The sequence below is a fragment of the Podarcis raffonei genome, chromosome 1, assembly GCF_027172205.1.
Source record: "Podarcis raffonei isolate rPodRaf1 chromosome 1, rPodRaf1.pri, whole genome shotgun sequence".
Lineage (NCBI taxonomy): Eukaryota > Metazoa > Chordata > Lepidosauria > Squamata > Lacertidae > Podarcis > Podarcis raffonei.
Genome location: NC_070602.1, coordinates 126552217 through 126566323, shown reverse-complemented (window position 1 = coordinate 126566323; position 14107 = coordinate 126552217). Strand labels below are relative to the sequence as shown.

Genomic DNA, 14107 nt, shown 5'->3' with positions numbered 1-14107 from the left:
TTATGTTTAGAAATCATAATAAATTCATTCTGAAAGCAACAAGAGAATGGTAGATAATATTTAATGCTCTTATGATTTTTAATTATGATGTTTTCTTATTTTAATTATCAAGAAATAAAAACAAGCTGAAACCTTTCCACACACCCAATTCACTTGTAGACCGGAATGTTTAAGTATTTTACTAATGTGTTTATATCCCACCCTTTATGCACATGCAAAGTAATACGGTTTATTAAAAAATTCAAAAGGTTCATACAATACAAATCAAATAAAATATGAAAAGGACAAAGTTTTTGCTTATCATAATCATGCTATATCCAATAGCAAACTTGGTCTCAGGCCTCTCACTGGAATAGTGAAACCAGGGTACTCACAGCTTATGTGGGGCACACCCTTTTAATTTGTTTGTAAATTAAAAGGGTGAGAAGGGGGGGACCCTTAAATGACCCAACAAGGACCATCCATCCTCCATGAAATAGAATATTTAGGGTGTCAGTTGAAGAAAAACTAAGGGGGAGGAAAACAAGATGGGAAAATTGAGATATACATACTCCTTAACTGCTTATGGTATCGGGTGGGGGGGTCGTGTCGCATGATGCATGCCAACTCTACAAGTTTTTAAAGGTTCTAACCCCTTTGAAGCTAAGAGCCATGGAGAATTATGAACCAAGAGAAAGCACTTCCTACATCCCTAATTACTCTCTCCTTGCCCCAAGGATCCTTGACTCCAACAGCTTAAGGTGGAGAACTGAACTTAGTACTGTATCAGAAAAATAAGAAACTGAGATGAATTTCAGCTTGAAAGATTGAACCTTTCATAGTTATGAAAAGGAGACAACTTACCTCTTTCTCTATGCCATTTACAGTGCAGTCCAATGCATATTTATTTCGGAAAACCCACTGTGTTACTCTCAAAGATTTACTCCCAGATAAGTGTGACTACAGGACTACAGTCTTACAACTTGCATGATGAGATGGGACATGTATGAAAGAGGCTGGGAATATACATGTGTGCAAAAGAGACATCACACCTGATTAACAGTGCAATCCTGCATATGTCCACTCAGGCCGATTGAATTTAGTGGTACTTAGAGCTAAATTTGTGTAGGTTTGCAAACTATGCGATCTTTTAAAAGAGCTTTCTTCCAAAATTTAAATTAGCAGAACAAGCAAGTAGACATTCCCATTCTTTATGTGTGGCTTGCAGGACAATTTAAAATTGGCGATTTGGCGCAGCAGAATCCCATTTTTCTACCCTCTGCAAACTTTTTGATGGAAGAAGTTCCTTCTTTCAAAGGAAGAGAACTTTTGGTTACAGATCCATGACCCAGTTCAAATGAAATCCTGCTGACTGCAAAATCAGGGTGACTAAAATTTACTTTCTGAGATTATTTTGGACACTAGAAGGTAATAATTGAAGTGCTATATTGGACTTCATGAGTGAAAAAATGTGAATTCAAGGTGCCTGGGAAGGTGAGAAATACCATCTAGCAGAATGAGAAAAAGCTGGTTATTAATACAGCTAGAATTTGCTCTGAAGTGCATACTTTAAATATTTTGAATAATTGTCATATACACAATTGGTAGACAGAGAATCGGAAGACTCTCTTTTTTATTTTTATTTTTTAAATATCTTGCTTTTTCTATGACTTTTCAGGACGCTGGTGGTACTGTGGGTTAAACCACAGAGCCTAGGACTTGCCAATCAGAAGGTCAGTGGTTCGAATCCCCGCAACGGGGTGAGCTCCTGTTGCTCGGTCCCTGCTCCTGCCAACCTAGCAGTTCGAAAGCACGTCAAAGTGCAAGTAGATGAATAGGTACCACTCCGGCGGGAAGGTAAACGGCGTTTCCGTGCGCTGCTCAGGTTCGCCAGAAGCGGCTTAGTCATGCTGGCCACATGCTGTACGCCAGCTCCCTTGGCCAATAAAGTGAGATGAGCGCCGCAACCCCAGAGTCATCCACGACTGGACCTAATGGTCAGAGGTCCCTTTACTTTTACTTTATGACTTTTAACTCTCTCTGTTAACCCTATTTACATGTATGTTTTGTTCTTTGAATAAGTATATTTGAGATAAATGAAGATACACAGAGGAAGGTGATGGACATAAGATGAAGGGACCTGGATGTGAGGTAAGCCAGAGAGACTCTCTCAGGGTTTGAGGCTGAGGGAACAGGGGAAAGCTTTCTCTTTCTCTTTTTCTTGGTTTGTTACTTCTTTCTTTAGATTGATTCAGTTTTTACTGTATCCTATGTTGAAAAATATCAAAAATTAACTTAAAAACCCACACCTTCTTCCCTAGTTAGCATTATTTCTGTACTAGTTGAACCATAAGGAAAAGGTACACCATTATTAGTTTATAAGCTAGAAACTAAAACCAGTAGGAACTATGGTTATGCCGGGCAAGACCATATGGCACTACTGCTAACACTAACCAGGAAAAGACTGATATTTGCATAGGAAAAAACCCACAATTATATTGTACAAAACATTCTCTAGTTCATTTTTAAAAAATTAGTCTTCACAACAGAAATTATATTCTTCAAAATATTTCTGCAAAATATTCCCACTACATGAACATGAAATTAGCAGAGAATGGGAATGGTGTATAAAATCCGAACAAAATTCTGTTGTAAAAATCATGGCCTTAAAGCTTTGTAACAACTGTTTTTGAATAGACTGAAACAAGTGTAACCTGCAAGAAAATGTTGTAACATTGAGTGCTCGTGTTCAGGATTTCAGACACCCTGCCATACCCTCCTATAGGGCACTCCATTCCATCCTTCCCAAGAGCCAGTCAGCATTACATTACCACTGAGCATGCTCAGGTCTCATTGGCAATTCTGGGTGATTCCCAACCAGGGGGGCACTGGTGTTCCACAAAGATTTTCTAAATGGTGCCATTTCAACTTCATAAATATATATTCCTGCAGTATATACTGTTTGTGTATTTGTATACGTATATACAACCCTCGCCGCCAACAAGGATCATGATAATGGATACCCATCAAAAATAAATGGAGAGCTGGAAGAAAAATTTCACTATACCTATTTTAACCATTTCTAAACCCAAACCTCTGCTTAATAATTAAAAAACATCATTGTTTAAAATAATAATAATTTTCTGTCCTTTTGCTCCAGATTGAAGGCACAGAATGACAATGAACATGAGATAAAGTTCGACTGCTGTTAACCATCAAACAATAATAAAAAATACATTATCACAGTGTCCCTAATATTCAGCCAATAAATTCCAAACTTCAGCTTCTCATCCAGAAAAAAATTGTCATAATTGTTCATAGTGTAGTATCTAGGAATGCACAGGAAGCGTTAGCATAGCACAGTCTGCTATGAGCAACAGAACCACGACAAGGTCCTTCCTGAGTCTGTTGAAAAAGAAAAAAACAATTTGGAAAAGAAAAATACACTGACATGTCAATTGAGGGGTTAAAAGTTATTAAAAGGAAATAGTTAAAAGATATTAATAAATTATAATTGAAGAACACAACTCTTTAGCCTATATTTCCTCACCATGATTTATAAACAATTTTTCATAAAGAAGCATTTAAAAATCTAAAGGTAAAAGGTAAAGGACCCCTGGACGGCTAAGTCCAGTTGAATTCAATTATGGGGTGCGGCGCTCCTCTCCACTTTTAGGCCAAGGAAGCCAGTGTTTGTCGACAGACAGCTTTTCAGGGTCATGTGGTCAGCATGACTAAACAGCTTCTGGCACACGGAACACTGTGACAAGTGCCAGATTGCACAGAAAAGCTGTTTATCTTCCCGCCAAAGCACCACCTAATTACCGTATTTTTCGCTCTATAGGACGCACTTTTTCCCCTCCAAAAATTAAGGGGAAATGTGTGTGCGTCCTATGGAGCGAATGCAGTCTCCCTGGCTTCAGCAATAGCAACGCGAAGCCTCAGAAGCGCTCCGGAGGCTTCGCGTTGCTTTCACTGAAGCCAGGAGAGTCTGGTCTTTGAGGCTGGCAGTAGGGGAAAGCAGCACTTCCCCCCACCGCCAGCCCCACAGGTTCGGGGGGCAGCGGGAAGGCGCGTGACGCCTTCACACGGCTCCCCGACCTGGTTTTGAGGTTGGCGGTGGGGGAAAGCAGCGTTTCCCCCCACCGCCAGCCCCACAGGCTCGGGGGGCAGCGGGAAGGTGCACGACACCTTCGCACTACTCCCCTACCTGGTTTTGAGGCTGGAGGTGGGGGAAAGCAGCGCTTTAGCTTTAGCCCGCAGGAGCCGCGCAGCCTTTAAAAAGCGTACCGCTCTTGGGGGCTTTTCCCCAAGGAGGGAGAAGGGACTGACTGGCCGAGTCAGTCCCTTCTCCCTCCTGTGGGCTTTTGCGGGAGATGGGGGAATTCCCCCACTTCCCGCAATAGCAGGGAGAAGGTCTGGGAGAAGCGCACAGGCTGCGTGCAGCCTGTCCGCTGCTCCCAGAGCTTGGGGAGGGGAATCATATTTCCCCCCTTGATTTCCCCCTCTGAAAACTAGGTGCGCCCTATGGTCAGGTGCGCCCTATAGGGCGAAAAATACGGTATCTACTCATGCTGGTATGCTTTTGAACTGCTAGATTGGCAGGAGCTGGGACAAAGCAACTGGAGCTCACCCCGTCACAGGGATTTGAACTGCTGACCTTACAAATGGCAAGCCCAAGAGGCTCAGTGGTTTAGACCCCAGCGCCACCTGTGGTCCTCTTAAAATCTACTGCAGCTTGTGAAAAACCGAGACTCTTTTTTGAGATATTGGCTGGAACTTTTCCATGGAACGATTCTGACATTTTTAAAGTGTATTTTCTGGTTTCAAAATGGAGTTTTCAATAGATAATCAGTTAAGCACACAGACCATATCAAACTTATCAGAACCAAAAGAACCTCAGAGTAGCTTTCATCTATTTTATCCAGTAAAATTATAAAGTTAGTGCTCTTATCCCCACAATAACTTAAGAGCACAAAGCAAGGTTATGTAAAAGGAAGTACTGTGGACCCTCGGGTTATGTTACCTTCAGGTAACGTAACTTTTGGGTTGTGAATGTGGTAAACCCAGAAGTGTATACTTCTGGTTTCGCCGCGCGCGCATGCGCAGAAGCGCCCTGCACACTTTGTGCATGCGCAGAAGCGCTCTATCGCGCCGTGCACGTGTGCAAAAGCAGCGCCTCTAGATGCAGACTTTTGGGGGTATGTACGGACCCCAGGAACCAATTAAGTTCGTATCAGGAGGGTCCACTGTACAGGCAGAGACCATTTTGCCTGGGGGTTCCATTCCCACTCCCCATACCCTTCATAAGCATGCCCAGCCCCGATTTGGTCCTCTCCCAGGGCAAAAAGGACCCGCACATCAGCACCTAAAATAGTTGCTGCCTACACAACCAGAGATCTCATAATAGACAAAATCATGTCCTTTCTTCTAATGTTATTAACAAATAAATCTTTTACTACGTATGTTTACGTGCATATAGGCCATTAAGAGAAAATCATTAATACTGTATTTTCAGTTTCAGCACTGAAGTTCTGCCCACAGCATAATTTCTAACTGCAACACAAAACATTACTGTACTCCCATTATGGTAATTCAAGACTGCAATCTGCTCCTGTATATTACTTATCTGTATTTTGGTTGTGATGATAAACACTTAAAAAAATGCAATGGGAATACACAAATTCATAGCACATCTTTACTGTCTGCATAACAGCAATCATTAGATGACAGGGTGAGAGGAAGAAGCCTAAGGCAATGAGCATTTAATTCAGAAGACAAGGATGAAGTGCTATTATGAAGAACTAATTTAATTCAAAAATACAAAATAATACAAGGTAATGCAGATAAGAAGGCAGAATTTCAAGTAAGGCAATGCAGAGCATTATTTTAAGCCAGTAATTTCTTGAAGATTTAAGTAAGAAAAATATAATACAATAAAATTGGCTGTCCTTTCTATCAGGCTGGGGTTTCTGTTTACCTACCTAGTACTACAATCCTAAACTTATGCCCTAGTGAGAAACCTCCAGTGGGACCTACTGCTGAATAAATGGATTTAATGAATATGTGGATTTCAAAGGTTCTAAAACCTTCCTCCTTTCTTCTAGCCATAACACTGAACATACATATTGAGGCCTCAACTGCAACTGCTTGAACCCTGGTGACTTCTCAAAACATGCATGGCAATTTGGAGAAGTGAAACAGAGGACGGGAAGGAAGAGGTTACCGGTAAGTTCCACTCCAAAACAGCTCCTTTTTCTAAAGGTGTTTGTGAGTAGCATATTGTTTGGGCCTGAATCTGTTCCTGGCATTACATTTACAGTGGATCCTCGGGTTGCGAATGTGATCCGTGCGGGAGGCACATTCGCAACCCACAGCACAGCGTCTGCGCACATGCGGGTTGTGATTCGGCGCTTCTGCACATGTGCAAAGCATGATATAGCGCTTCTGTGCATGCGCCAAAACCTGGAAGTAACCCGTTCTGGTACTTCTGGGTTCGGCGCGCTGCACAACCCGAAATCGCGTGACCTGAAGCGTCTGTAACCCGAGGTACAACTGTACAGTACTTACAAATTTAGTTTTAGCAATAGCAAGCTTTACCCATGAGATAACCCATGATGGATTTCCACATCTGTTGAACATATTGAACTCTGCATGTTTTTGCACATATGCTAAGTCTCCACACGTATAAAGAAAATGGGATGCACAGTTTTGCTTGACATACTGCATGTGACAAGCCCTTGCCTATTCCCAAGCCTCAAACTGGAAAAAAGGGTGGCAGATTGTCCCATCAGGTATGAAATACCTATGAGGCATTCCAAGCATTCTCAATGAGCAATGCAACAAGTTGCTGTCCTCTACTTGCGATTGGAGCAGAGGGGTAGTGGCAAAGGAACTGTCCTGATATTTCATTCAATCCAGCAAATAACAGAGACAACACCCCTCACCTCTTCAATCTAACCAAAATATCAAGTTCTCTAGAAATGGAGACACTCTTCATAAAACAAATAATGATTTTGAGGCATTTTCTTCATGGCATATGTGTTACCAAAAATGATTCTTTTGGATATGTAGAGGTACCAAGAAAACAAGGGTTTTCAGTATGTTCAATATACATGGAACTCCATCCTTGCTGGGTTAAGTACTGCATTTTCCCATCTGAACCTGCCGAGCTATTAAGATCCTCATCAGAAACCTTTCTGTGTGTATATGGGATTGACCCAGGATAGTGCCTTTTCTATTGTAGCACCCCACCTCATGTACCCAGGGAAGATTACTGGTGCAGTTTCGGTTACATTTGCAGCTCCAGATGAAGCCATTTTAAAAAATCACCCAGGATATTTTGTTTACTACTTCTGCATTTTGTCATATTGTATACTCATTAAAATCCGTGTTTGTATTCCCCACCCCAACACATTGGGGGATGTTATTGGGTTACTGTTTTTATTTTGGTTTTATATATTATGATCTTTTTTGTGAACCGCCCTGAGACTTCCAGGTATATAAATTCAATAAATCAATAACACTTTGTAAAAAGGACTGGGAGACTCCATGTACATAACTGATTGAAAACCAACTAACAAACCAAAAGTAGGCCAAAAGATGTCACGAGTTGGAAGTACCGAGAGGAACTCCGCCTTTTCATCCGGCGTTAGCAAATAACTCTGCAATCAGACTTCTCATTTTTATATTCAAATCGCCAAATGCAGATCCGAAACTCTACACCACGTGTGAAACACACCCACCAAATGAGAAAGAGGCATCTCTAATAAACTCCTTAGTGCCGCAGTTAAGTTACCAACTTGGCACTGCCAAGTTCTTCGCGGGATTATTTACTAGAAAGCGGATGCTCTCCCTTAATTTTATTATCTCTCTTTCTCTCTCTTGTTCTAGAGTCCGCAGTATTTCCCAAACTTGGGTCTCCAGCTATGTTTGGACTACCAAATTCCCATTATCATGGGTGGAGCCAATGGGGGGCAGCTGCCCCCCAAATCAAGTAAATCAATAACAAATACTTAACTGAGGTTCTGCCTCCCCCTTACATGAAAGCCTGGCTAGGCCCTTGCTAGCTAGGGATGATGGGAGTTGTAGTCCAAAGGGACCTCTGACCATTAGGTCCAGTTCGTGACCAACTCTGGGGTTGCAGCGCTCATCTCACTTTATTGGCCAAGGGAGCCGGCATACAGCTTCCAGGCACAGCTGTCAACTTTTCCCTTTTCTTGCGAGGAATCCTATTCGGAATAAGGGTATTTCCCTTAAAAAAAGGGGGAAATGTTGACAGCTATGCTTCCGGGTCATGTGGCCAGACTGAAGCCACTTCTGGCGAACCAGAGCAGCGCACAGAAACGCCTTTTTCCTTCCCGCCGGAGCGGTACCTATTTATCTACTTGCACTTTGACATGCTTTCGAACTGCTAGGTTGGCAGGAGCAGGGACCGAGCAACGCGGGGATTCGAACCGCCGACCTTCTGATCGGCAAGCCCTAGGCTCTGTGGTTTAACCCACAGCGCCACCCGTGTCTAGCTAGCAAGACCGCGCCTGACCAGTGGCGTAGCGTGGGGGGTGCAGGGGGGGCTGGCCGCACCAGGCGCAACATCTGGGGGTTAGGGTTAGGGGGCGCAAATCCACAGGTTAGGGGGCGCAAGTTACTTGCCTTGCCCCGGGTGCTGACAACCCACGCTACGCCACTGCGCCTGACCACTGGTTTTGCTAGCTAGGGATGATGGGAGTTGCAGTCCAAAAACAGCTGTTTGGAAACACTGTTTTAGAAGCTAAAAAGGGGACGGGGGGGGGGGGGAGAGGGGCAAAGCGGGAAAGGCTGACACAATGAGTGCCAGAAGGGCGTCGAAAAGTGGCGGGCGGAGAGAAGGAAGCACTTACAGAAGGAATGACGGGGAATTAGGAGCGCCTCGCGCGGACTTTTCCTCGGCTTTTTCGCCGCATCTATTGGCGGGACAGAACCTCGCTCCCCCTCCACCCCCCCCCAGCTCCAACCGCCCTTCTCCCGCCGTTAGGGCGCACGCGCAAAAGGAGCGCTCGCTCTTGGGGGAGAAAAGCAGCTGGCGCGAGCACGGCGGTTGGCCGGGGCTGGATCTTAGGATGAAGGATAAAAGCGGGAAGGGGCTCGTGCTGACGGAGGGAGGGCGTGGCCAACGCCTGTCTCGTGACCTAAAGCGAGGAGGGAGGGAGCGGGAGCGTTATGGGCCTCGCTCGCCGGTTTTGGCGGGAAACCGCCGTCGAGGCTTCTGAGGAGATTTCGCGCCCTCTCGCTTACCCGCCTCTCGCTCGCCCACCCACACAAAATAACGCCACCGCCTAATAAAACGCTTTTTTTTTTTTGCCGCCGTCGGAGCTGCCCGGCCGCAACCGCCGGCCTCCCTGTGTTTAGATAACCTGCCCCAACAGTTTCCTCAGGAAACCAACGGTTTCCTCCCCATAGGCGGCCTGCCCCCCCTCATAATACTAACCGAGGGGTCGGGCTCCATCTCTTCCCCTCGCGCGCGCGTATACACGGCGGCCTTCGCGGTCTCCCGGCGGGCACGTTCCGCGCACGCAGCTCTTCTCCCTCAACGCAGCCCCAGGGCGAAGCGGGAGTTGGGGCAAAACGGGGGGCGGGCGGGCGCGGCAAACTCGCGCTCCCCACACGTGGTGGGAGCCTCGGCTGGGCGGAGAGGTGGGGTAAAAGCGGGAGGGAAAGGGTTTGAGGTTGTGTTTAGGGGACTGGGCGGAGCCTGAAAGTTAGGCGGGCGGTAGAATTATTTGGCCTCCTGGCCCCCCCAAATTACACCTAAGTCCTACTTTCTGGAAGCCCAGAAACTCGGCTTTCATCCATGACCAGTTGTGAGCCAGGAAGAGAGGAACGACTTTGAAGATTAGCATTTTGTCCTATTTAGCATTTCATCTCCAACCCCTCTCTCTCTCTCACACACTTATTTCCATTCAGGTTTCTGAGCAGACCTCGGAGGCAAATACAATCCGAATATGAAAGTACAAGCCTTGTTAGTTTCAGGTTATTCACAATCACATCCATATGGCTGTATCAGAAATGCTATCACTATTGGACAGGAAAATTGGCTTTCAGGTGGAAAGGTCGAAACTAGAAACAGAGCTTTTGGAACCCAGTACTAAGAATTTGTCAAGAATGTATAACTTGCTGTTGAAATGGAATACACAGGATGAGATGGTTAAATCAGCTATGATTAAATGGGCACAGGACATTGGACATGACATTATGTTTGCAGACTGGGAACAGTTATGGACCACCGGTATAAAGTTTACGGCATGTAATGCCTTAAGAGAGAATATTATGAAAATGATTTATAGGTGGTACATGACCCCAGTCAAGCTTGCAAAAATTTACCATTTGCCCAATAATAAGTGTTGGAAATGTAATGAAACTGAAGGTACTTTTTATCACCTTTGGTGGACGTGCCCAAAGATTAAGGCTTTCTGGGAAAGGATCTATAATGAAATGAAAAAGGTGCTTAAATGCACTTTTGCGAAGAAACCAGAGGCCTTTCTCTTGGGCATGGTAGGCCAATTGGTGTCAAAGAAAGATAGGATGTTTTTTATGTATGCAACAACAGCAGCAAGAGTACTCTTAGCAAAGTACTGGAAGACACAAGAACTACCCACGCTGGAAGAGTGGCAGACGAAGGTGATTGACTACATGGGACTGGCTGAGATGACCGGCAGAATCCGAGACCAAGGGAAAGAGACGGTGGAAGAAGACTGGAAGAAATTTAAAGTTTACCTTAAGAACTGTTGTAAAATTAATGAGTGCTAAAATGTTCTGAGTAATGCGAAATAGAATTGCAGCGATAAACAATTGGATATGGGAAAAAGGATTTAAAGGAATTGCCATAAGTAAATAAAATTAGAGGTTGCTGGAAAAATTTTAAAACAAGGATGCAGAAAAAGGAGGTATGGGGAAGTCGCTGAAAGAAGGTTTAAGGAAAAGAAGGTTAAGAAACTATACATGTTTATATGTGTGTTTTTGTTTTGTTTTGTATTGTTATTTAATATGTGTTGGAAAATCAATAAAAAATTTATTTAAAAAAAAAAACAGAAATGCTATCACTATTATCCTGGCTGGTTTAGGCCTAACGCACACAGCAGCATCAAGCATTTCTCTCAAGTATATACGCATTTGAACAGCACTTTTAACGCTAATAATAATAATAATTGTACCCCACCCATCTGACAGGATTGCCCCAGCCACTTCCAACATATATAAAAACATAACACGTAAAACATTACACGTTACAAGGCTTCCCTATACTTGCTGCCGTATTGTATAATAATAATAATAATAATAATAATAATAATAATAATAATAATAATATATTATACCCCACCCATTTGGCTGAGTTTCCCCAGCCACTCTGGGCGGCTCCCAATCGAATATTAAAAACAATACAGCATTAAACATTAAAAACTTCCCTAAATAGGACTGCCTTCAGATGTCTTCTAAAAGTAAGATAGTTGTTTATTTCTTTGACATCTGATGGGAAGGCATTCCACAGGGTGGGTGCCACTACCGAGAAGGCCCTCTGCCTGGTTCCTTGTAACCTCACTTCTCGCAGGGAGGGAACCGCCAGAAGGCCCTCAAAGCTGGACCTCAGTGTCCGGGCTGAACGATGGGGGTGGAGACGCTCCTTCAGGTATACTGGGCCAAGGCTGTTTAGGGCTTTAAAGGTCAGCACCAACACTTTGAATTGTGCTCGGAAACATACTGGGAGCCAATGCAGATCTCTCGGGACCGGTGTTATATGGTCCCAGCAGCCACTCCCAGTCACCAGTCTAGCTGCCGCTTTCTGGATTAATATCATATACATCTCTACACATCTCTCCCGTAAGACTATTTTGTGTTAGTTGCCACTCGGCAGCCCATACTTTCTCCCAAAAATGGCCTCCACACAAATGCTACCATAATTTATATACAGGATTTTCAGCTCCTGACTTCAACAATCCTGGCACCTTAAGGACAAGTGTGTCCAGTGTGCTCTCACCCTTAATGCTTTCAGCCGTAAATTAATCTGAGTAAAAAATTTAGGGTTATAGCTATGCAAGTTGGTAGTGGCAAAAAGGTCAAGGAAGGAAGTCTGGGTTTGTTTTTTTTAATAGCATGAGCTTTAGGTACTTCACAACATTCTGAGACAAGCCAGCCTTTACTCCTGGAAATAGATGTGAGCGCTAACAATGAAAACATAGACACAAATGGGTTTTTTTCTGATTTTATATTCTTCCCTTCTATCAAATGGCTTGAAGAACAAATTATATACAGACCAGTAAAAGGCTGGCCTGTTGATAAACTGACATCTATGGGTATTTTGTAGCTGAACCCATTTCCCACATTCTTCTTTCGGCCTTGTATTGCTAGACAGCAATTATGTATGTTAATCGTTACACACCAGTATTATTTAATCGTCGGTCCAACTAACGCATCCTAATAAATCAGCTTAAATGCAGTCACAAAGCTCTGACATTGGTCGTCCTCACCCATTACAGCTATAGAATTCATTTGAATGTGTTCGCCCATTATGGACTAGCCTATAGGGAGAGATCTTAAGATCGCAAGACCAAGCATTTTTCAGTCTTTCAGGAGAGTATTGAGGAAGATAGCTCAATATCTCGGCTGCCAAAAGAGTATACAATTCCATCTTTTCATATTGCATTGTGCAGTTTAAACAGTTCACATTAATTATTCCCCTTCATTTGTTGCCTGTTGGTCCTTCCTTTTGCCACTTTCTGTAACATCTCAGCCCAGGATTACATAACTCTGTCCCCTCCTTGAAAACCTACCCTGCCCCTTCAGTCCATTGCACCTCCTAGTCTCCCTCCTACCCCTGCCCCCAAAATCATCACCACCGGTTCCCTCATGCCCATACCGTTCCGTATTATCCTTGCATTGCTTATCTGTAGTTTTAGCCTCCGCCCCTAGTGCTGCTTAGAAGAGACCAGCGTTTATTTGCCATGCTTGGGAAAGAAGACTCTCTGCTCACCTCTGCCACCTCCCCTTGTCCTGTTGCTGCTGTCACTCACTCCGAGAAACTTGCTGCCCTGAAATACGCACGCTCAGCTCTCAAGAGTTACATAGATCCTCCTGCACACACAAACCACAAAGCGTGTGGAGTCAGGGGGTTACTCACCTCTGCGCAGTGAGAATTATTACACCTTGGACTGACCAAGAGCAGTAGCAGCGGTAGTATCTTATTTCTAAGCCCGGAGCAGCAGGAGGTGGCAGCATCTAGCCGCTGGCTGCAGATCCCTTCCTGCGTGCTGTTTGCTTTCTGACACTTGCATTCCTCCTCCCCCTTTCGGGGTATCGTTTTGCCAACAATCACACACGCGCACACCTGATTCCAGGCTGGTTGACAGCCAGGCTTCAACAGGAATGGTAGTAGAGAGGAGTGATGCAAGAGTTTTCATGATAAACTGGATCATGAACATGTAACACAATATGTAAAATGCCACTGTGTTGTGGCTGACATTTCTCTCACTGTGCCTTGTAAAAAAAAGGACCCCTGGGCAGTTAAGTCCAGACAAAGGCGACTATGGGGTTGCTGCGCTCATCTCGCTTTCAGGCCGAGGGAGCTGGCGTTTGTCCACAGACAGTTTTCTGGGTCATGTGGCCAGCATGACTAAACCACTTCTGGCGCAACGAGACACCGTGACGGAAATCAGAGTGCACAGAAACGTCGTTTACCTTCCCGCTGCAGCGGTACCTGTTTATCTACTTGCATTGGTGTGCTTTCGAACTGCTCGGTTGGCAGGAGCTGGGACAGAGCAACCAGAGCTCACCCCGTTGCTGGGATTTGAACCGCCAACCTTCTGATTGGCAAGCCCAAAAGGCTCAGTGGTTTAGACCACAGCACCACCCGCATCCCCAAAATCTGCCTTCTAGGAAAAACGAAGTCACAAACCGATGCACAAGTCCTAGTACCAGTTGTTAAATGTAATTGAAATAAACACCTAAGGTTTCCATAAAAGTGAGAAAATGAAATCAGAATAATTAAAAACTGGGCAGGAAGGACTGGGAGTGAGAGAAATGTCACTAAAGTCAGAAATCATCAAAAGAGAAAAGATGGAAGAGTGATGCATCATTCTTACACAAAAGGAGTGCAGAA

General features: G+C 44.3%; 1 protein-coding gene across 6 annotated transcripts in view; it reads right to left on the bottom strand.

Moving 5' to 3' along the window:
* The window catches only part of BOLL (boule homolog, RNA binding protein), a 33913-nt gene extending 20760 nt beyond the window's left edge, over positions 1-13153 (bottom strand). For 2 of the 6 annotated variants that reach the window (XM_053361505.1, XM_053361496.1), the window contains exon 1: positions 9446-9590. In XM_053361505.1, coding sequence (XP_053217480.1) covers positions 9446-9463 — 18 coding nt within the window. In that variant the 5' untranslated portion in view covers positions 9464-9590. Of the gene's footprint in view, positions 1-8858; positions 8957-9445; positions 9595-13129 lie in introns of those variants that run through there. The other 4 variants (XM_053361520.1, XM_053361530.1, XM_053361539.1 and 1 more) reach the window with 4 other exon arrangements.
* Between the last annotated feature and the right edge of the window lie 954 nt (positions 13154-14107).